The sequence below is a fragment of the Phalacrocorax aristotelis genome, chromosome 4 (genome assembly GCF_949628215.1).
Source record: "Phalacrocorax aristotelis chromosome 4, bGulAri2.1, whole genome shotgun sequence".
Classification (NCBI taxonomy): Eukaryota; Metazoa; Chordata; class Aves; order Suliformes; family Phalacrocoracidae; genus Phalacrocorax; species Phalacrocorax aristotelis.
In genome coordinates, this window is record NC_134279.1 from 27,396,973 (window position 1) to 27,417,912 (window position 20,940).

General features: G+C 42.5%; 1 protein-coding gene across 1 annotated transcript in view; it reads right to left on the bottom strand.

Annotated features, from left to right (window-relative positions):
* Positions 1 to 20,940, bottom strand: part of ARHGEF38 (Rho guanine nucleotide exchange factor 38) — a 40,104-nt gene that overhangs the window by 11,259 nt on the left and 7,905 nt on the right. The window contains exons 2-8 of the mRNA XM_075090727.1: positions 18,361 to 18,548; positions 15,695 to 15,818; positions 11,042 to 11,189; positions 8,025 to 8,042; positions 3,501 to 3,700; positions 2,851 to 2,984; positions 1,063 to 1,167 (exon numbers count right to left, since the gene is read on the bottom strand). Of these exons, the coding sequence (XP_074946828.1) occupies positions 1,063 to 1,167; positions 2,851 to 2,984; positions 3,501 to 3,700; positions 8,025 to 8,042; positions 11,042 to 11,189; positions 15,695 to 15,818; positions 18,361 to 18,548 (917 nt within the window). The remainder of the gene's footprint in view (positions 1 to 1,062; positions 1,168 to 2,850; positions 2,985 to 3,500; positions 3,701 to 8,024; positions 8,043 to 11,041; positions 11,190 to 15,694; positions 15,819 to 18,360; positions 18,549 to 20,940) is intronic.

A 20,940-nucleotide genomic window follows, 5' to 3' on the forward strand; every position in this document is an offset into this window, starting at 1 on the left:
TTCCAGCCATCATGGGATTGTTTACTGTGATAATATTTTCCTGTGTTTTGTCTATTTTCAATGTAAACTATTTAAGAATCAGGTTGTTAATGTTCAACTGAAAAAATTCTGCCCCAACCTAATGAATGTCCCACTAGAAGTTAGCTTCTCCTCAGCAAGAAGCCAGCTCAAGACCCACACACCCTTAAAGACTTCTTTTGGAGGACTAAATTGGACAACAGCAGTGTATTTCACTTACTCTGAATTTTAATCTTAACGAAGTATGCATCTGTTTGGATAAAGAACTGTCAACACCATTCCAGGCAACAGCCCTTGTCAGCTGAGCTCACTGGCCTTCCCGTTTGCTGAACCAAATGAGGTGCATTTGCAATAAGCTCTGGCCAGCTGGCTATTGATCTTACCTACCTCTCAAACAACCTTCGTGTCCAGTTTGGGCACACTTAACACTTTGAAGGGCCTCATGCCATCTACAAAGTTGGCAAGTTGTCCGTGAGAGGGAGAAGTTGATAAATTAGAAGCCAACCCACATCTTCAGGGAGGAGGATTAAGATTAAATCAAAGACTTTTACAGCACTTAAGCACTCTACATCTAATGCTAGCTCTCAACACAGCCTAGCGACAGGATAAAGGAAGGAGTCCTCACATCCAAAATATGTATTTTAGGACATTTTAATTCATGTGGCTGTAACACAGTTCTTCCATTTTTAATGAGAAGCAGTTGGTGCTCCACTGTAGCAGATGTGCATAACCCATATGACAGCTTCACACAGTGACTGAAAGTCATAATTGTGCCACCAGACAGCACCTTCGTTTCTGCACTGCACCCATGGGTCTCCATAGACCCTGCTTGTGTAAAGGCAAAAATGCAGAAGTGTGGGCTTCAAACCTTCTTTGCCATGGGCTCAGTAATGCAGCAGCAGCACAGCTCATTTATTTAATATTGTGATGTAGACACGCCTGCTTATAAATCATTTGGTGTTGCCTAACCAGTGGCAGAAATGTGTGTTAAACTAGTTATGGACATGGTTTGTGGTCACAGGTTTCAAAATGGCCTGTACCCACCTGTAGATGTTGCGAGGAGAGTGAAATGTTCTTCACACACAATTTCACAGTCTTCTCTAAACTTCGAAACAACTTTTCTTCCTTATTAAAAGTCTGATCTTTCACCTAAAATAGATGTTTTCACTGTTATTTTGGCAGCCCAAAAGAGCCTGGCTAATGAAAGAAACACCCAAAGCACTGCTGGAAAAATCCCAAACCTTCCCTGAACCTCTCCCTTTGAAAACAGAACAGATCAGCCCCTAATTCTCCCAAGCTCCAGCTTTAATCCAAGAAAAATCCAAGGCACAGGGCAGCATGACAGAGAATTTAATTTTTAATCCTTGTGGAAGCAGGGGGTTGCTTTGTTACAAGCACACCTATGTGTGCCAATAAAACTATTCATTTTCTGTATATTGTTGCTCCATTTGAGGAAACAACGGTGAAAACTGTAAGATATTTTTATGCCATGGCATTACTTCCCTGGGTGCTTCGAGATGGGGGTGATGGGTGATGGGGAGATTTCCCCCAGGCAGGCTGTAGGTGGAGCTGTTAACCTCTATAGCAATGCCAGCTCTTCAGCTAGAAACCTCAGCAGCTGGAAATAGGCTTGTACTACTTTTTTATGCTAGCTGAAAAAAAACTGAAAATACGTTTATTTCTGCCTACCTTTTACTTGAGAAATCTCAAGTCTTGTTTTCAGTGATCTTGCTGTAAGGATCACAGCATGTTTCAGAGCTGTGAATTGGGAACTTTCTTAGTCTAATTAAGCAGGGGAGAGGGCTGAATCTTTAACAGATGTATGCTGATTCTAAAATGATTCTCAAATGTTTTAAGCTTAATTAAAACACAAACCCCAAAAAACATAAAACAGAAGCTTCTAAAAAAAAAAAAAAGAAAAATCACTCCTCCTCTTAATCAAATTTCATTCCTGTTTTTTCTCTGATTTTATAGCCTTTCACGTGTCCCATTCTGAATACAAAAATTTCCACCATACAAAAAAATGAACAAAAAAAATAAATGTGGGTAGTTTGTGTCAGAGAAAGGGGGAAACCACTGATGAAAAAAACAAAACAGGAAAAAATGGCATGTACCTTGTAAAGTCACATCCAGAAAGGCACGTGACCTTGTATAATCAGCCATCTCATGCAGTGAGGTGCACTGGATATAATTTTCAAGGTCAGTTGTAACTGATTTTCTTTGAGATTTAGATTTAAGCTTTCCTGAAAATTATTATCCTGCTAGGTTTTGAATTACAACCTTGAAATTATGAAGGAGCATTTTATTTTTGGCCAACCAACACTCATCGGACTTGTCACAGGATTCTTTCTTTGCCTCTGGTAGTTTTGATGGTTCCAGGTCCTTACGCATGCAGAGGCAAACCCCATGGCCTTTCCTAATCAGAAGTATTGCTCATCTTCCTTGGACGGCTCAGAACCTGAATGTTACAATGTGGAACAAGACGGACTGAACACGTTCTCAGCACCGACAATAACTATTGCCAGTCCATCCGCAAAGTGCTGATCCCAGGCTGAGTTTCACAAAACTACCAGTCACTTCCTCTCTGCTGTAGATCAGAAGTTTGAAAAACTCTTAGATAAAAAAGGAAAAGGTGGAGAACACATTACGTTATTTTCTATTTCAATCACAAAGACCCTTCCTGTCTTCTGTGACAGTCAGAAAATGACTTTATAAATGATGCAGAAAAAAAGCAACACCAAAAACTCAATTTCCAACATGTTTTAAAAGATGCCCAGTGCAAAAGCAGAACTGAAGCTGTCAATGCAAATCTGGAGTTGGATGAGTAAGTACCTGAGGTTCTCCCCCCGTCAGTATTTTCAGATGGCTGGTGACCCTCTTGGATTTCTTGCTAATGGAGTGGATATTCAGTCGGGAAAACTTTTCTTTAAGGGTTTCATCATCATCATTCCTCTTATACTTCAACACTGCAAACAGAGAATTCCATGACACTAATGATCTGTATTCGCAGGGCTTTTCACAGGGATGGGCACACAAATATGAAACCATTTGAGAGCAGACGCTTTGATGTCACTTGCTGTAATCTTGTGTGAAAATGCTTGTGATGATGAAAACCCTGTTACCAACACTAGCCTTGGGAAGAGTGAAGTTAGGACTTCAGCATGGCAAGTCTAAGAGAAATATTGTTATCACTGCATCTCAATTATTATCAGTGCTTGCAACTGCATTACAGACAATGAACACGGATATAACATGAATTCTTTCATCATTTTTGTATTTCTGGAGTTGATAGACAGATAACATAGCTGGCTGAGGACAAGTGACATTAAGGCATCTGTTACCTTCTTGAACCCCAGCGTATTACACAACTTGGGGAGCACCAGCCAAAAGCATTGTAGTGAAATGACTGAAGCTGAAACCTCTCTTGTAATTGTCAGCCCAAACCTACAAAGACAGAAGAACTTACTGTGCCTTTTTCTTACCTAAATCTTTTCTCCTTTTAAGTTCATTGATGTTCACATTAATGTTTTTCATAGCAAAAAGGGCATCTTCTAGAGCCTTGTGGTCAGGGTGACAAGCAGGAGTTGAATTCAAGAGCTCAGAGAGTAACAAGGGATATTTCATCACCCGTTGCACTGGTTTGATCATCAGGGAACCCATGTCCATTAGATTTCTCTTTCCTCTACAATTTATTAAAAAAAAAATTTGTCACATAAGGAGAAACTCCTTGAAGACAAAAACTTCGTGTTATTTCTGTATAGTCATTGAAGCTGGTGCCTTTGATGTCCTTCAGTTGAGCTTTCAACTACCGAAAATATCAAAACCAGAGCAGTGCTTTGCACTGAGTCATAGAAGTGCAATTACCACTTAAGTCAAAAAATAAAATACATCTGTCACGGAACAGGGGCTGTTGTAAACGAAACCCTCCTCTCGCCCCCTCAGTGAGAAATACACACTGGCTCTGGGTTTTCTGTGTTTTCAGCAACCTACCAGACTATTGCTTAGACACTACCTCTGAAACTGTCCTGCTCAGTCTGAGGGTGCATGTGGTACAACTTACACACCACAACACCCAGGAAGGGAGATGTAGGTGGAAGAACAAATAACAGGAAGTTTGAGAAACACATGTGAGTGGGGCTTTTACATCCTGCTCTGGCCCCTCAGGCTTAAAATTGCAACATCTCCCTGCTGCAAGTAACTGGGATGTCCGTTTGTGACTGCATCCTTTCTCACAACATCTCTCAGCTCTCCACACTGACCCTTAAGCTTTACTGTCTTTCACCTGTGTTTTTTCTTTGCTGGCTGCCAGTAGGTTATTTCTAATGATGCCTGAGCTTCCAAAGATACCAGATCTGGCCTGGGGGAACACTGAACGTACACGATGTTCACCCAGGCTTGATCCAACCTGCTGGAAGTCACCTTACACGAAGCCAAAGCAGACAGCTGCCTAGGGCAGCAGCAGGATGAGGGCAGGAAAGTCACAGTTTCCAGCATGGGCACAGGGATGCTCTGCAGCTCCAGGCTCGATCCCCACTGGCTCAGCAGGAGCAGCAGAGCAGCTTCCCCAGGCACCTGAGTGACTCAGGCTGGGAGTGACTCCCATGCAAGGGAGTCACCAGCCAGCTGAATTCGTGCTCCAGTCCCACTCCAGACAAAAGTTTTTGCTCATACTCTCCAGGCTTGAAGGGGGGAGGCCGTGCAGTTTGCAGGCTGCCACAACAGCCTGGAAGGAAACATGGGAAGAGCAGGACCAAGCCACACGTGCCTTCATTACCTTCCATGTGGCTGGTAGAACCATGGGGTCTCCCCAGAGCAGGTAACACCAGGTGGCCAAGCCCTAGGGCCAGGGCCAGCCATTACTGAGGCTCTGGCAGCAGGACAGGCACGTCCATTGTCCCTCCTCATTACAGCACACTCCTGAGCAAACCAGGCAACACTGGCACCAGTCCTGGTATGAACTACCCGTGACTCTCAGACCTCCCCCTTTGAAACTGAGCATGAGCTGTTGGTAACAGTGTGAAGGGCAGTAAAGCAGAGCAAGCTTTCCATCTGCATGCCTGAAGAAGCCCCTTTGGAGGTGAAAAGATTGTTTGATGTTAACTATGCAAGAGTTAATGCTAGGTGAAGAAGGATTTCTGCATATGGAAAGATGGAATAACACAATGTAGAAGGAAAGTACAAAAAGCAAGGAACAGCCACTTGGTTTTGCAGGCTGACATCTATTGTGTTGTGCAGCAGGAAGAGTAAGAGGAAAAAAAAGCTTTCATTCCTGTTTTTATATGTACAAAAAGTACAAGAGCCAATCCTTACTGCTGACTAATTAACTAACAATTTGAATGCCTTTGAGAAGAGACATCTGCATATTTAAACCATCTCACTTGCACAGGCATTATCTGTAAAAAAGTTCTGCGTGAAAAAAAATTAACAGTAGATGCCTTTTAAGGCTTCTTGATGTCCCCAAACCTTCTCATCATTTCAATCCCCCTCATTTCCCCTGTATCCTACATTAAATATAGAGAGCTGTTTTCCCTTCTTTCAGCTTCTGGCAGCAATAATGAAAAAAAAAAATCTTAAATTGTTATTGTTTTCTCTGAAAAGCCCCATGAATGCAAATCTATAAAAGCTGCCTCATGAATGGAAAAATCTTCAAGTGTCTTCTCTTTATATAGTTGCACTTTGGACAGCTGCCCAAGTGATAAACAGCCCTCTGTTCGCATATCTGCATGACACAGTCTTGCAATATGTTTCGAGAGATAGTAGGTTTGTTATAAGATAATGACTCCCTGGGGCACTAAATGCCACAAAGTTCAACTCATCTAATTCTCCCCAGCAAGATTAGATGATGATAGCCACTCTCCCTGGACGAGTCCCGTTTGCAATGCGCCCGTTAGGACACACCGGGCCGCCGGGCAGGACATGGCCTTGCCATGCAATCGAAACAGGCAAGTAGCGGCTTGTGACATCTATTGTGCAGAAAATTAAGTTGATAATTCATTTGTGATGCTACTTCAGCCTTCCCCCTCCATGTTATTGTGAATTTAGCAAGTATTCCAGGTCATATGTAGCTGTACTAACCTCATTGCAAATTATTACCATAGCTCTGCAGTAAATGCAGCTGGCTTAACTGCAGTGAGCTTCACAGCATAACCTTCCTCCCTCCTCCCAACAAAGAAAGCCACAAAAGCAGAAAGATTCCTGCCTGTTTAAAAATATACATGGGGGTTAGCTATGCAAAGACAGGTGATTCAGGATTTAGTTTCATTTGCTCTCATTACACAGCAACTGGGTCCAGTGGCCAACACGATAGCCAGTATGGTACAGCAGGGCTGAGGCCGGTGTCATTCAGCTTGGCTGTTTTCAAGTGGTGCGCGTGCATCACAGGCTGCGGCGTGACTTAAAGTCTCGGGCTTCATGGTTTATTGTGCATGAGTTCATTTTAGTACAAGACATGCAGGGCAAATAATTCACTGTGCCGTAAGATGCTCACGCAAACCCAGGGAATTCATGGAGGCTGCACACTTGTTAAGCCAAGCAGAATTTAACCTATCGAGCTGCTAGCAAAGGGCAGCACTGTCTGGTATTTATGTAATTGTTTTCTTGATCATGCTTGAATGAAAAGCAATCTGGGAGCAGCAACATCACAGACCATTTGGGGCGAGTTACGCTGTATTTTCCAGTTCAACGTTAACCAGATTTTTGGGTGCGGTCCTGCCCAAGGGCTGCTGAGATTTTGCAATCTCTAAGCTGAGTTGCAGGTGATGGCATTTCTGAGTGCCCTGCAGTCAGCCGGAAAGGCAAATGCCACCGCACCGTGTGAGATAGCCAAGCTCAGGGAGGGTCCTGCAGCTAAACCTGGCTCATTGCACCCTGCGCAGCTTTAGAAGAGCCAATTTAAAATCAGAAAGTGAGTTAGTTGTATCCTACAGTCCACTGGAAACTGAAGGAGAAAACTAGGGATTAATTTCTGATAGGGTTACACAAGGCAGAGCAGCCAGTCTTGGGCTATTTCTATATGCATTGCTGTCTCACGTGATCTTATTGTCCCTCTCTGGATATTTTGTTCCTCTTGGAGCCCTGCTCCTTGGGAGACTGGAGTATACAAGAATGTCCCTTATCAAAACAAAATGCAGAGAAACTATTTCCTAACATAGACAAATTCTCTGACTTTACAGGTGTTGCTCTTCTACCAATATGGAGCACACTTGCTCTTGTTTTCTCTCTTAACATATCTGTCTGGTGTCATAATCTTTTTTCAGGTTCAGCTAACCCCTCCTCTGACATATTCCTGCAGGTAGCTTCAGGAGATGCTGCATTTCAATGATCCCAACCTGCTGGATGTCCAGAAATGGCAGCTGTGATAAACTCTCCTTTATAGCTTTTCAAAGATATCACATTGGGCACAGTGGTCCCTTAACCACAAATTATCAGTGGCCTGGTGAGCACCCTGGCAAAGTGTGGCAATGAGCTTGTTCTTTTCTGATGTCCTTCCAGCCACTGTCAGAGGGAAGATCCTAAGGTGGACTTCTCATATAGGGCTACTGAAGGGGTTGTCACCTTAGAAACAGCTTTGCCTGTGAACCTAACATGTATGGTAGCAGGTCTACAGAGGCCAATGCAAAATGATTTCAGAGTGTCTGGATTTCAAAGACTGACACTATGTTGCCGACAACCACTCTTGCGGACCTCAGGGCCCCCTAAGCACGTTTATAAGACAGCGAGGTGATAATAAAGGGCTCTGAATGAACTGGCAACCAAATTTTAAGTAGCATCATAAACCACAGGTTTTGAAAGATACTTCAAAGCTAGTGCAGTGGTAATTAGAAAACTAGACAGGCTTAGAGAAATTAAAACTGAGCATCTTCATCACATACGCCCTGGAAAATTCTACGGGTTATACTGCCACAAAAGACTTGTGTCTTAAAGTTTCCACATGTACAGTTTTAAGCATACTGAAGATAAAGATATTTCAAAGATTATTTTACATGTAAGAAAGGCATAGTACTTACTCTTCCTCATATATCTTTCTGCAAAAAAGAAAACAAAACATATATTAGATTCCTCCTAAAAGGATTTACCCAGATGAGGGGCCAGATTCTCAGATACACTTCAGTGACACAGAGCAGCCGTAACGGGCCAGTTAACTTAGGTTTATGGCTGCTGTGTGTCAGCAGAACTGCACAAAACAGCCAGAAGGTACCGGTGAATCTGGCCCTATATCTTTTTGAAAGGACAGCGCCAAATGAGAAAGGATTGTCAGAAATCTGGCTTTGGCCATAAGACCCAGCCTTGTCCTGTCGCTGTTAGAGAAGGAAGTTTGAGTCACTGTGCTAACAGTGGTAAGCAACATCAAGTCCTTAATATAAAAACTAAAATTAAACATGTTGTTCTTACACTTTACATACATTCCCATCTACTCTCTTTAAACAGCAATGTATTTCTAAATGAGAAATAATATATTTCAGCCTTTTAGGATACAGAATCAATGAAGCTGTTATGTCTTTTGTAGGTTACACATCAACTGAAACCTCTTCAGATAGGATGGCATTGAAAGATATACTGAAAGCAGCAGGGGTGAACAATTGTAGTTTGGAAACATGGAAACACGCATAGAATATTTTCCTTATGGTATGAATTCACTCAAATTCAAGGGAACCAAAATGTCGCTACATCTCTGCGTTAGGCTTTCCTGACATCACGTCATCAGCCACTGCTTTTTGACTGCCTGCGCTCTTTATCTCCGTGCCCATCAGTGCCTGAGCATCTGGAAGCTGGTGCTTTCATTGCTTCTGCACTGTCAGCACTTTGCATGCTTATGATGTCCCTCTGCCCCTGTAATAGCTGACCAAACTACTTCAGGCTGAAAGCAGAGCAGGTAGCTGCCAGCATCCTTTTATTTTTACCAGCTGCATTTCTTTGGCTAAGCTAGCAAACAACATCCCCAGTTTGCATAATCGCTGTTGAAACACAGGACTCTACAGAATTTGGATTTGCACATGTCTCCAAGGCAGACACCTACATTTTGGGATGGAATTTCTCCACTTCAGTCAACAGGAGGAATAGGAATCTCAGCATGGCTAATTAAATCTGATATGTCTGTACAGATGTGCAGAGTGCCACTCTCAAATTGCTCCTGATATAGAAGTTGTTTTTCACATGGCAGATATTACTCACCTGAGGAACAGAAGTCCCTAGTAATGTTAGCCCATTTTAATTTTTAAAAAATGGGCCAATATTCTTCCCAAGGAAAAAAATAACTATTTAAGAAGTAAACATTTTTCAGTAATAGTCATCACCAGCCCCTGCATTTAATATGTCTCACAATGGAAAAGAGCCTATAACTTATTTGGTAAAAATGCTGCATAATTTTCTTCCCAGGGCAAGTATTCTCCAGTCAGTGGTAACAGGTTTAAGTGACCACAGCTCTGCATTTGAGTGTGCACTTTCAGGTTTTAATATCTGAATTGGCTGCAATATTTAGGCACTGGGAAAAAACACAAGGTAATATACAGTGCTTTTTTGGTTGGTTCCTGTTTAAAGGCTAATCAGGAAAGAACAAGACAAAAGAAGGCTTCATTGTGAGGAAGGCTTTGTCACTTCCTGCTAGCAAAGGCTACAGCGGCTCAGCACAAAATATCCTTTCTCTTCACAAATCCCGGCTGTGACATTGGAACAGGAGCTTCTCTTGCTGGCTCTGGAATTCAAGGGGCAGTATCCACCCTAGCTTGCACGTGGACCCTATCTTTATCTTTATTTCCTTCCATGTCCCCTTGCCTCAGCAGCAGGGATGAGTGAATGACAGTAGCACCTTCTGTTGATTAGATGGAAAATAATATTGTAAGTATCAGCAACTAAGACATCCCCTTAGGGGAGATACCTAGCCATCCATTATCCTGAAAGCCTGAGTTTATATGAAAAACCTATTTCTTTCAACTTCCATGGTAGCTAAAGCCTAAGTACACCGCACATATACTTCTTATGTATTTAATAACTGGACATGCTGCACAAAATAAGCCTTATTTTCAACATAACCTATCTTCAAAGTGACCATTTCTCTTTTAATGTTGTTAATATTTTCCTCCACCACTCTTTCCAGATTTCCCTTGGACATACTTCCCATCTCTTAAGTCTTAACACATGTCTGCAGACTGATCAGTAACTGGGGTGTGGTTGAAATACCTGTTGCTGATGTATGCTCCATTATTTGTGATAGCTTTACATCTCTCCTACAAACATGCAGCATGGGCCTTTCCTGGAGCTGCAGCTAGACTGATCTGAAAGGCTGCAGTGCACTCCGTCCTGACAGCCCCTTGCCATGCTTTTGGAAAAGTGAGGGGGCAAGGGGCTTTATGAGTGGGAAGAGAAGCACTGTCCATGGAGTGGATAAGGTGTTTCCTGCAATCGGCTGCAGGAGGAAGCTGCGATGGAGGAAGAATGGATCCGTTATTCTGCAGCACCCCCAGTTCTCGGCACATTTCCCTGAGGGGCTGGCACTAAAGGTGATGGCACAAAGCACCTTCCGCTCGTGGGACCTGGCAGCTTGCTCCAATGCTGATCACTCTCAAATACCCCTATCATGAGGGGTCCAGCACGACACAGCTGCTCCAGATGCCTGGGGCCTTGCAACAGAGGCCCAGAAACACCAGGGCATAGGAGAAGTGCCGTTACAGGCTGTTTTAATTCAAGCAATAGAATTCCTGAAGACTGGGGCAGCATGTTTCCTAGGAGCTGGGCAAGGTGTTCCCAATAGCCCATGATATGATGCAGCATTTTTTTTGCCAGTATGGGGCACTGAAGCTAAGGGAAGAGAAACCTTTCTTGTGCTATTTTTGGCCATCTTGGAGAGAAAGAAATCTAATCATGGCCCCTGGCTTGTCATCTTTTCATGAAAGCAGCATAAGCCAGAGCTCCCAGCAAGCCTCATAAAACTCCAGATTTACAGGGGACCTTTCATCTACATCCATTTAAAATGTTCCCTGCCAGGCAACTGACTATGGACGGAAATCATCATTTGAAAAGATCTTACTTTAAGGACTTTACACAGTGTCTTAAATGCTGCTTCAGTTCTTCATCCTTTTCATAGGATTCCAGCATGGTGTGTGCATCATCGTGGCGATAGCAGTACGTTTTATATGTGTCTTCTAGTGGGCCTTTAATCTGCAAGAACGCTTCCCCTGTTAAGGAGAAAAACAAAGCGTGTCAAGCCAGACAACAGCATCTCAGAAGGATTTTTATTATTCCACCACATTAGCCGTGAGCTAAAAAGGCTGGCTTCCACTTTACTTCCCTTAGAAACAATCTTGCATGTTTATGTGCATTATTTATTACATGTATTTCTCAGCTGCTCAGCTTTGTCATAGCCAGGCACCATAATATCAGTGTTAATGCACAAAAATTCCCTCAGGAAAAGGCATGAAATCTGTACACCCAGCACCCCTTCATACACAACCCCCTAATTCACTGCCCCAGCTTAATGCCCCTTCAGTGGAAACCACACAGGAGAGCTTAACTGTTAAGGGGAGACCATTTTTGAGTCGTGGGCTGGCAGGAGGGATGAATGTAAGCCTGTTAATTTTCATTTTGACTTTGACTTTTTTTTTCAACTGGATATGAACTTAAATGGGTTATAACAGGAATAATGACTCCATCTCCCATTAGCCATTTCACTTTTATCTGTTTTGCAAAATCCTGAAATTGCAATTGTTATGGCCTAAAATAGAGATTTTTCTTCACATGACAGAGGAACAACCTCCACACCTCCCCTAATTAAATAAAACCACTGAAGATTACAAGCATTTTTACATTGTATTTAGGTTTCTATACAACTGAAAGGGGAAAACATTTCCATTTCCAGTCCTCTACACCACCATTTTCCCCCAAAGAACAGTTGGGAATTTTAGAGGCACTAAAGTAGTCCTGCACCCATTTCCCATTTAATTCTGGTGCCTAATTCACTCAGCCTAAAACTCCTGTGTTGGTTTCTGTGTATGTAAAAAATATTATTTGAGTGGAGAAGGCATGCTTCATCTCTTCAGCTGAGATATTAATTTGGTTCTTACACCCTTATGTAGCAGTGCCCTGATCAGCATCCTTGGAAATGCATATAATAAAGAACAGCAATGGTGACGACTCCTGTCTCAGGCATTTACCGAAAATTGCATCTAGGTGGCAACCAGTCCAATGTTTTATAAACATTTCTGATGAGTTATAGCAGCGATTATTAAAGTTAAAAGCCGAACACCGCATTAATTGGGAGCTCTCTATGCATTCGCGGAGTGAGCGCCAAGCTGTCAGGCATCCTGCATGTTTCATCCTGACCAGAGTGGGCTGTTTCATAATACATTGCATTGAACTGCTCCGTCTTAAAGTGAAAAATGATTCAGTTACCACAGTAACACAGCTCTAGATTTTTTCCCCTAGCAGCGAAGGTTAACTGGGCTATCTAATGCATGTTGGTTTCAAGGTGCGAACAAGGGAACAACAATGACAGAGCTAAGACCACATGAATTTATTTTAGTTACTGTAAGGCCCCAGTCAGGAAAGCACCAGCTTCCTATAGTTAAATGCTCTTTAGCTGTCTGTCTTCTCTGTCTTGTGCTTAATGCTAATGCTGATGGCTACCAACACACATTGCACCGACTTTCCCACAAACTCTCTATACAGGCCTCTATTAGCCAATGGTGTAAGGGGAAACCTTAATAAGCTTTCTCTCGATCCTGCTCCCTTGGCATCTGATTCTCAGAGATGCTGAGCTCTCACAGTTTTCACTAACTTTAAGCACAGCTCCAAGTACTTAGCATAGCCCCTACTGTGCTAAGCCCTCAAGTGAGGTTATGTTTTCAGTAGCAAAAATGCAACCTATAGACTTACACCTTATTTCGGCATATACTAGATGCTGGAAATTATAATTTTCTTCTACAGAATGAAAGAGATGAGCAAGATCTGTTCACTGATGTATTGTGGCACAATGGCAGGTACTTTCATTGATGCTTAATGTGAGAAAAATTATGTGCTGATTTCACAGATAGGTCCTTTTAAAAGCAGATGGACTTCTTAAGCCTAAAGCCCTTCCTGGTTCTGAGCAGTATGGACCGAATCAGATGAGCTTTGGGCATGTCACTGTGGGAGCTTGCTTTATGGGCCAAAACCACATTGTATTTGGGCACAGGTTTAAAAATACTAAGTCTTTTGTGCACTCTGATAGATCCAAATCTGCCTGATGCCTCTTCTTAAATGTGCTGGTCATCAGTCTCAAAAAGAAAATCCTAGGAGGAAGGCTTGAGCGACAGAAACTGTTTCTCCCTGTGGCTTTCAGTGGCGCTTCCTGTGAGGACAGCAGCGGGAAAGGGAGGAAGAAGGGGTCTAATAGCTAAAGCCAGGGTAAGGTTACTAAGTCTTCATATTCCTCCATATACAGTACCCAGAATAGAGAGCAGAAAAAATACAGGAGAGAACTAGAAAGGGTATTTAACCTGAGTATTATTTAGCATCAGAAGACCAAGCACAACAAAAGGTCTATCTACTTTAGCATTTTAGCTCAGATTAGGAGAGGGCTTTTGAAGCCAATCTCTCAGCAGTCATCTCCCATGACTTGGCTGTGTGGTGGAGCAGCCACAGACACACAAACTGGATCCCTTTGAGGACGGTAGCTACCAGAAGATGCACTCCGAGGGCACATCTCATGCAGTCCAACCATAAAGGGCATCTCTCAATCTACAGGAACACGCTACAGCCAATCTGAAGGAAGACCTCTTGACCTGTGTGGTATGGAGTAGTTAGCACTCTACAAGTCTACTCCTCTTGGACACTACTACTCGTCAATGTGGACATAGCATAAGGTAGAGAACATATACTAAAATAAGACATGAATACGAGCAACTATATTGTTTTGGTTTCAAACCAGTGAGTCAGCAGTTCTCCTCAACCCCACCATGACTGGGTTGCCTTCCAAAGTAAGATATTTCAATGCAAAATGTTTAAATACCATAAACATGATAGAATATGATCAGTGTGTTAAACAGATTCTCAGCCTGCTTTTCCTATAGACTGGCTTTAACAACTCTTACGCTGATTATGAAGATCCTGAAGACAAAACTATCACCTTGCTGTACTTTTAGAGGATGACAAACTTACTAACTTATTGCTTATAGTGCTGCAATTATTCTCCCTGCTTTTATCTCAGCCTTTGAAAGAACATCTCACACCTTACTCGCCATCTTTTTCCCTGCCATAATTTAGCCAACTTTGTGATCCACAATCCCATGCATTTTCATGGTTCTTTGTCTGATTCTGCAGAAATACACCCTAAGAGATGGATGAAATTGTTTGTCTTTACCTCTGGATGTGGCAGGGAACTAAAAGGATGATTCTCTTGGCTGTGAGAAAGGCACTTCCTGCTAGAATAGAACATTGCTTATTACGGGTATGACTCATCATGATGCACTTTTATTGAAATACCGCCAAACACCACAGTCGCATCAAACTACATTAAGCTGTTGCCTTGGCAAACCAGATTGAGACGTGCTAGGATTAATACTTTTCCCAAGCCTCATACGCTTTAATATCATGTTTCTTAGTCAAACAGCAACTGAAAATTTTTTACCCCATTATTTGCAAGAAGGGGTGTCCTTTCTGCATGTTACCTGTAGCATGTGGTCACTTTAGGGAAGAAAGAACCTCTCTGACCTCTGAACCATGGCTGGAACTTTTTTAAACTCCACTGTCTGATTTTGCACTGAAGCAAATTAAGAATTCTCACCCGATCCCTTAAGGTGGATCACCTACTGCCTGTGCACTGGAGCAGTTATGGGAGAGCTGATGAGTGGTAACTTCTTAAATCTCTCCAGCTGTGCCAGAACAACAAGTGAATAGATCACAGTCTTAACATTCACGGCCTGACCTGCAGAACATGTAATTGTTGTGACATATCCAGGAGTAATCCGTTTGCTGAAAATACCCATGATCCTTACAGACATTCCTGCACAGACTCCCACAAACTTTGTATCAATTACAGCTTTCTTGCCTTTACTGACTGAGACTCTGTTAAGCCTTAACCACCTCTTATATTAATTGTATTGCCAATAGATATATGTTTCCAGTACTTGGGGGAGGAGGGAGTTCTGATGTGTTTACTACTCCAATAATTTTTAATGCTTTTCTTGAATGGTACAATTATGAGTATGCAATACAAGAGTTGGTGCAAACGTGAGCAGAGTTACGCAGCCAATATCAAACTAGACAAAAAGGATATTATCACTATGTGACATAACTCAGTGCTACAGTTTTTACTCATGCTAAACTCCTTCCTTCCTTCCTTCCTTCCTTCCTTCCTTCCTTCCTTCCTTCCTTCCTTCCTTCCTTCCTTCCTTCCTTCCTTCCTCCCTTCCTCCCTTCCTCCCTCCCTCCCTTCCTTCCTTCCTTCCTTCCTTCCTTCCTTCCTTCCTCCCTCCCTCCCTCCCACCATCCAGATGGATGGAAAAAGAGCATCATGATCATATAAGTACAGTAGAGCAACTGGATAGGTTAATCATGTCATTCTTCCTGTGTCATTATGGACAGCTTGTAGCACATTAGCCTCTGGGAGTGGTACTAGTTAAGTCTGATGAGAGTAGAGGACAGGAAAGTTTTATGTTTATTCTTTCACATAGCTTTGTAGAACTCAAGAGGACAGTAAACATACCGATTATTTGCATGGGTGGTTCCACATCTGTTGTGGCTTCTTCCAACAATGACAGCAGTTTGGCTGATACTTGATGGACCAATTCAATGTTGCTAAACAAGCCATCCACGTCAAAGCGAGCGATCTAATGGAATACAAATATTAAGCGGCTACTGATGAAGGATAAAGAAGGACATTGTGTATTACAGACCTTCTCTTGCTATGCCGTGAATGTTCAACACTCTAGGAAGCACCACTTTTGCAAAACCTCATATAAACATCCTCCTTGCGACTTCAAGGACACATATACAGTTTTCAATTAGTATAATATGGCTGACGCAGTTAACAAAGGGCATGTTATCAAGTGCTTTTAACCTTATTCTGAACTATTCCCCATCTGAAAGTGTTTACCTAGGAAGGAAATAAATATTATCATCTGAATAAAGAAAAGATCCTTAGCTGGCTTTAAAACGTTTGTTTACTTTCCCACTGAGAAAAAGCATAGTTGACAGTGGGTTTGATTCCCTGATTACCAGCTGCTAACAGGGGCTGCTACATAAACCGAGACCTTGGCACTTTGGGGCCAGCTACCAGGTACAAAGGCTTCCAGATGGTGGTATCATTTTAAGTTAGTTGTCCTATAAATCGAAAAATACAATCAAAATCATATAATTTAACCTAAACCAACACATTTACAATTCTGGGCATTAACTTAACCTAAAGAGCTTCCTACAGAGCCTGGGTGCACAACATTGACTTCAGTGAACTGTATCAATTTCCACCAACAGCAAATTTGATTCCACGTCCCTACTCATTTTAGAGCAAGTAAAAAATGTCCAGGACACATACATTTTGCCTTGCATAGCAGGACAATAGTTAATATTTGGGGACAACTGGAGATAGCCAGTGGTAATGTGCTGATACTGAGAACAAAGGCAAGACTGATTTCTACATCCTTATTGATACCTTCTGAAGGTATCTCTCTATTAGAAAAAGAATTGCCAACTTACATAGCAGCTTACCAGATGCCAGGAGGATCAAATTGCATGCTATTGTATCAGAATCAGAAATATAGTTTCAGTACTAATGCAACTAATTACTTTATAAGTATTATAGGGGCTAAAACATGTTTTATCCATTTGGAAATATGAAACAGATTCATTACTAGGTCAATTTTCTAAATGCTATCCTTCTCTAAACACATTACAAACTTTCAATACGGTAGTTTATCCAAGAACTAGCCTTAAAACCATATAACATTCTTGAAAGCCTTTCAAAAATGCAGAGGCTATTAAATTAAGACAGTTATAATCTCTAAATCACTTTTCCTGTATACATCTAGCACAGGACTTCTGACCTCTGCTCTAGCACAAGGCCTACACAGTATTTGGAAGTATGCCGTGCATGGACACTTTAACACGTTAATACAGTGACAAAGGACAGAATTGAAGCATATGTTTTCAGTTGGCTGGAAAAGAGCAAAGGAATACAGCATGCTTGTCAAAAATCTCAGCCAGTTCAACCAGCAAATACTCTTGCTCGGTGCTGGCCAGGCTGGGGAGGGAGTCACATGGAAACTACTTCTGAGGGGATGAACGAGTGAAGAGAAAGAAGAAGTCAGAAACTCCTTAAAGTTATGCCAGCAGATGCCAGCTCTTCTGAAAATGGGCTGGAACAAACTCTGACAGAGTTTTAAGAAAGAAAAAAGGTCCTGCAGGAGCTTAAACAGCACGGGCTTCATCTGGCCATAGTGTTTCCCAAAGAGGCAGTGCCAACGTCATTTAAAGACACTTTGACTCCTGCACCTGTATTTTGTCACCAATTTCATAAGCAACCCTACATACAGAATACTTGGCTTAAGGTCTGTTTAAAATTATTTTTATTCTGTATTAGCAGCAGATATCATTTGTGCAGCCTTTGTGAACACTGTGTTGCAGGCCTCACAAAACCAAATCTTTCTCTGGACAACCACTTCTATTTCCAGCTTTCAGCTGCACAAGTTTTCTACAAATTGAAATACTGTTGGGAAAAGGTGCTCTTTGAAGTCTCAGCTGAAAAAGAAAATTAGTATCATTGGCCTAATAAGATCTTTTGCCTGAAAGATAGTTTATGAGCCTTCCTTCTTAAATACACCTTTTCTGGTAGAATGCAAATTTCTGAAGTGCTCGCTAGGCTGTCAGGCATGGTATTTCTCCACCACAGCCGTCTGAAAGGATGGATAAAGTTATCTTCATGACTGAATTTAACCTCGATGGGAGGTTCATGCCATTCCAGGTTGTTATAATGGAAAATACTTGTTTTTATTGGTTTTTACTGCTTTTGGAGGCACCAGTAAAGGTCTGCCAGGGCATGTACCAGGGGTTCTAATTACAGAGCAGTATGAAGAGGTGGAAGCTGCTATTGCAGCCTACAAGCAGGGATATAGCATCCAAGCTGCCCTCAGGGCACAAGTACCTTGATGCAGGCTTGATGCAAGCGCAGCACAAGTGCAGGAGCACACCTGACTCCCCTCTCTCCTTGCTGCAGCCCTGGCACGTCCCTTTCTGGAAAGCTAGCTCCGGACCCACTCCCGGCACTGCGTCACTCTCACACTGACACCTGTGCTTGCATTAAGATTATCTGCACACAGAACGTGGGTGAGCTGAGACCTTGACGTCACTGCCTTGTCCTCCGCCCCCAGCACTCACCTGCTTGTTTCTCAGGGGCTGAATCACTTCCTTGATGCAGAGATCCAGGTCGCTGATATAGTCTTTCTCTGTCTGCATGAGTTCTGCTATGATTTTCACCCTCTTGGCCATCATGCGTCTGCTAACTTGTCCGTCCTCCTGCGGCAAAGTGGCAGGCGATGAAGACCCCACCTGCGGGGCCATTTTTTCTGTTTAAAAGAGGGAGATTTGTGAGGAGCATTGTAATCCCATGCGCTGGCCCAGCTTGCCCTGCGCAACCGTCGGGGAACATAGCCGGTGCCTGTTGGAAACTCCCAAATTGCCATGGGGAGCAGGAAAAGAAGCATTAGAAATGGCAATCCCAGATCAGACCCTCTAAAATCAGGCATGGGTTTGGCAGAGGAAAGCATCCATTTGGCAGTAAGGGGATAACCCATCACCAGCTCCCCTGGCTTCGATGTTATGCATGTGGACAGAAATTTTCCATGGAGCACAGGAGAGTCTGATCTTTGTCATACTGAAATTCAAGGATAGCTGACACCCTTCTACTCCTTTGAAAACAGTCTCAGTCTGGCATCTATTATGATTTGGAGGATGGGAGAAAATATGTTCTTGTGGAAGAAAAAGGCTGTGTTTACCATAAATAAGCTTCAGTGGAATAACCTTTGCTCTGTACGATGTAATGTTGAGTCTATTCATGGGAGGCTGAGGGCTGAACGTACTGGAAGACAAACTTTCAAATGGAGACAACATTACTAATGATGACGATTAAAACTGTAATTTGTCAAGAAGATTTCTTTGAAAGACGGGGCAAAGGAATTACAGGAAAATATGGGAAAACTTTTAATGATCAATAACAGATATTTCTTGGAACAACAGAGATCATTGGGAACAGGACATTCTTAACTATTTTTCCATACTTAAGACCTAGAATATCTGATTTGTTCCAAACACATGAAATGCAAGCAAGCCTTCTACAGATAGGTAATTTATGATTGCTACAGGACCTACACACAACCTACTTATCTGTAATGATAGTCTTCCCTTTTGCTGGTTTGTAAGACAGCCTGCAGACATCCATGTCGGCTGTACAAAGGGCACCCCATTTATCAGTGTACGCTGACAATCTGTATTTTTCATTAGGAAAAACACACACAAAAAAACCTCAAACCACCAAGTGAAAGATATTCTGGTGTTTTTCTGCTAGCCACAAGATGGTGCAGAGCACCAACAAAGATGGATATATCATTACCATACTCATCTCTGCATTACCCGGGTCATGCTTTGACAGCACGGGCTTTTATTGCTTAGCGTCAAAGGACGGGAATCTCTGCTGAGGATCAGACTGCTACGCCTTTGTGTCAACTTCTTGTAGGGAGCATACTGTATAATGAGGCAACAGCAAGCAGCATCTGCTGTTTTGCTCGCCAATAGCCAATACGGAATATATTGCAGCTGTTTGAATTGATTGTCAAGGGTGAGGTCATGAGCATTCCAGGGAGCATTGAACAGCGTGCAAGCTCACCCGTACAACACTGGCCAAGGCTGTAGTTGATAACCTGGAGCTGGACTTGTGGGAGAACCAAGCAGCTTTCAGGAGAGAGGGCTTTGAGCTGTCTTCCACTGAGAGGTGTAAAATGTTAATAAATCCAATGTATCATCATTCCCAACCCCTTCTACAATTATGCTGGCCACTGATATTCAGAAAGGACAGTTTGGTTATTAATCCTTCTTCCATCAGGTTTTCTAGTGTGACTGATGTGACCACAGCTATTGTTTTAAATAGCTGCTTTTGGGATGCACCTCTGCCTCTGTACTGATAGTTTTAAACAGTGAAGACAAGGAACCCAAACAAACAGGGAAGGAGAGGCTGTTTTTACAGACTTCTTTGTATTTAGATGTACTATTTACCTTTAGGTTTTTAGCCTTGAAGTCTGTGTGTAACACAAGCATAAACATTTTGTCCTCGAGTTTGTACATGGACAATAAAATGGAAACATGATTAGGATGTCTCTCCTCCACAAGGCTTGGGCTATTGGAAGAATTTTAAGCTGAACCTTGCCCTAGTGAGCCCATGCTTGTGCGAGTGCACGGACTGCACAGGAGCTCGCACTGCTGCAGAGCTCATCCACCAAAGGTGCTGTGTGCTGGAAGAAACAGACTCTACCCTTACTTTAGTGAGGAGAGGAAAATTTGTACCAGTGTCACTCTACACTTCCCTCTGAGCAATTTTCTGCTAGGGTTGCAGAATGAGACCACCTTGTCTGCTGCTTAAGTCTAAAATGGCAAGCACTTTTTCCTCTAAAAACTTACAGTATGTAGCCACACTTACAAATTCACAAGGAACCCCACGAACAATCAATTTCTGTTCTAGTTCTGCACCAAAATCAGCATTTTTCTTGAGATTGGGTGTGAAAATGTTTGTGTGTGTGTAACTGTATGTGAGAGTTCAGGGCGACTCCTGAGAAAGTGCAGAGAGGACCAGACGTCCTGGAAGACCTCAGAGGTGTCGTTTTGTCTCAGATGCAGCATTGTTATGTTATCAGATGGAATTTGAAGGTAAACACAAGATGCTGTGCAAAAGAACTCTCTAATTAGAAC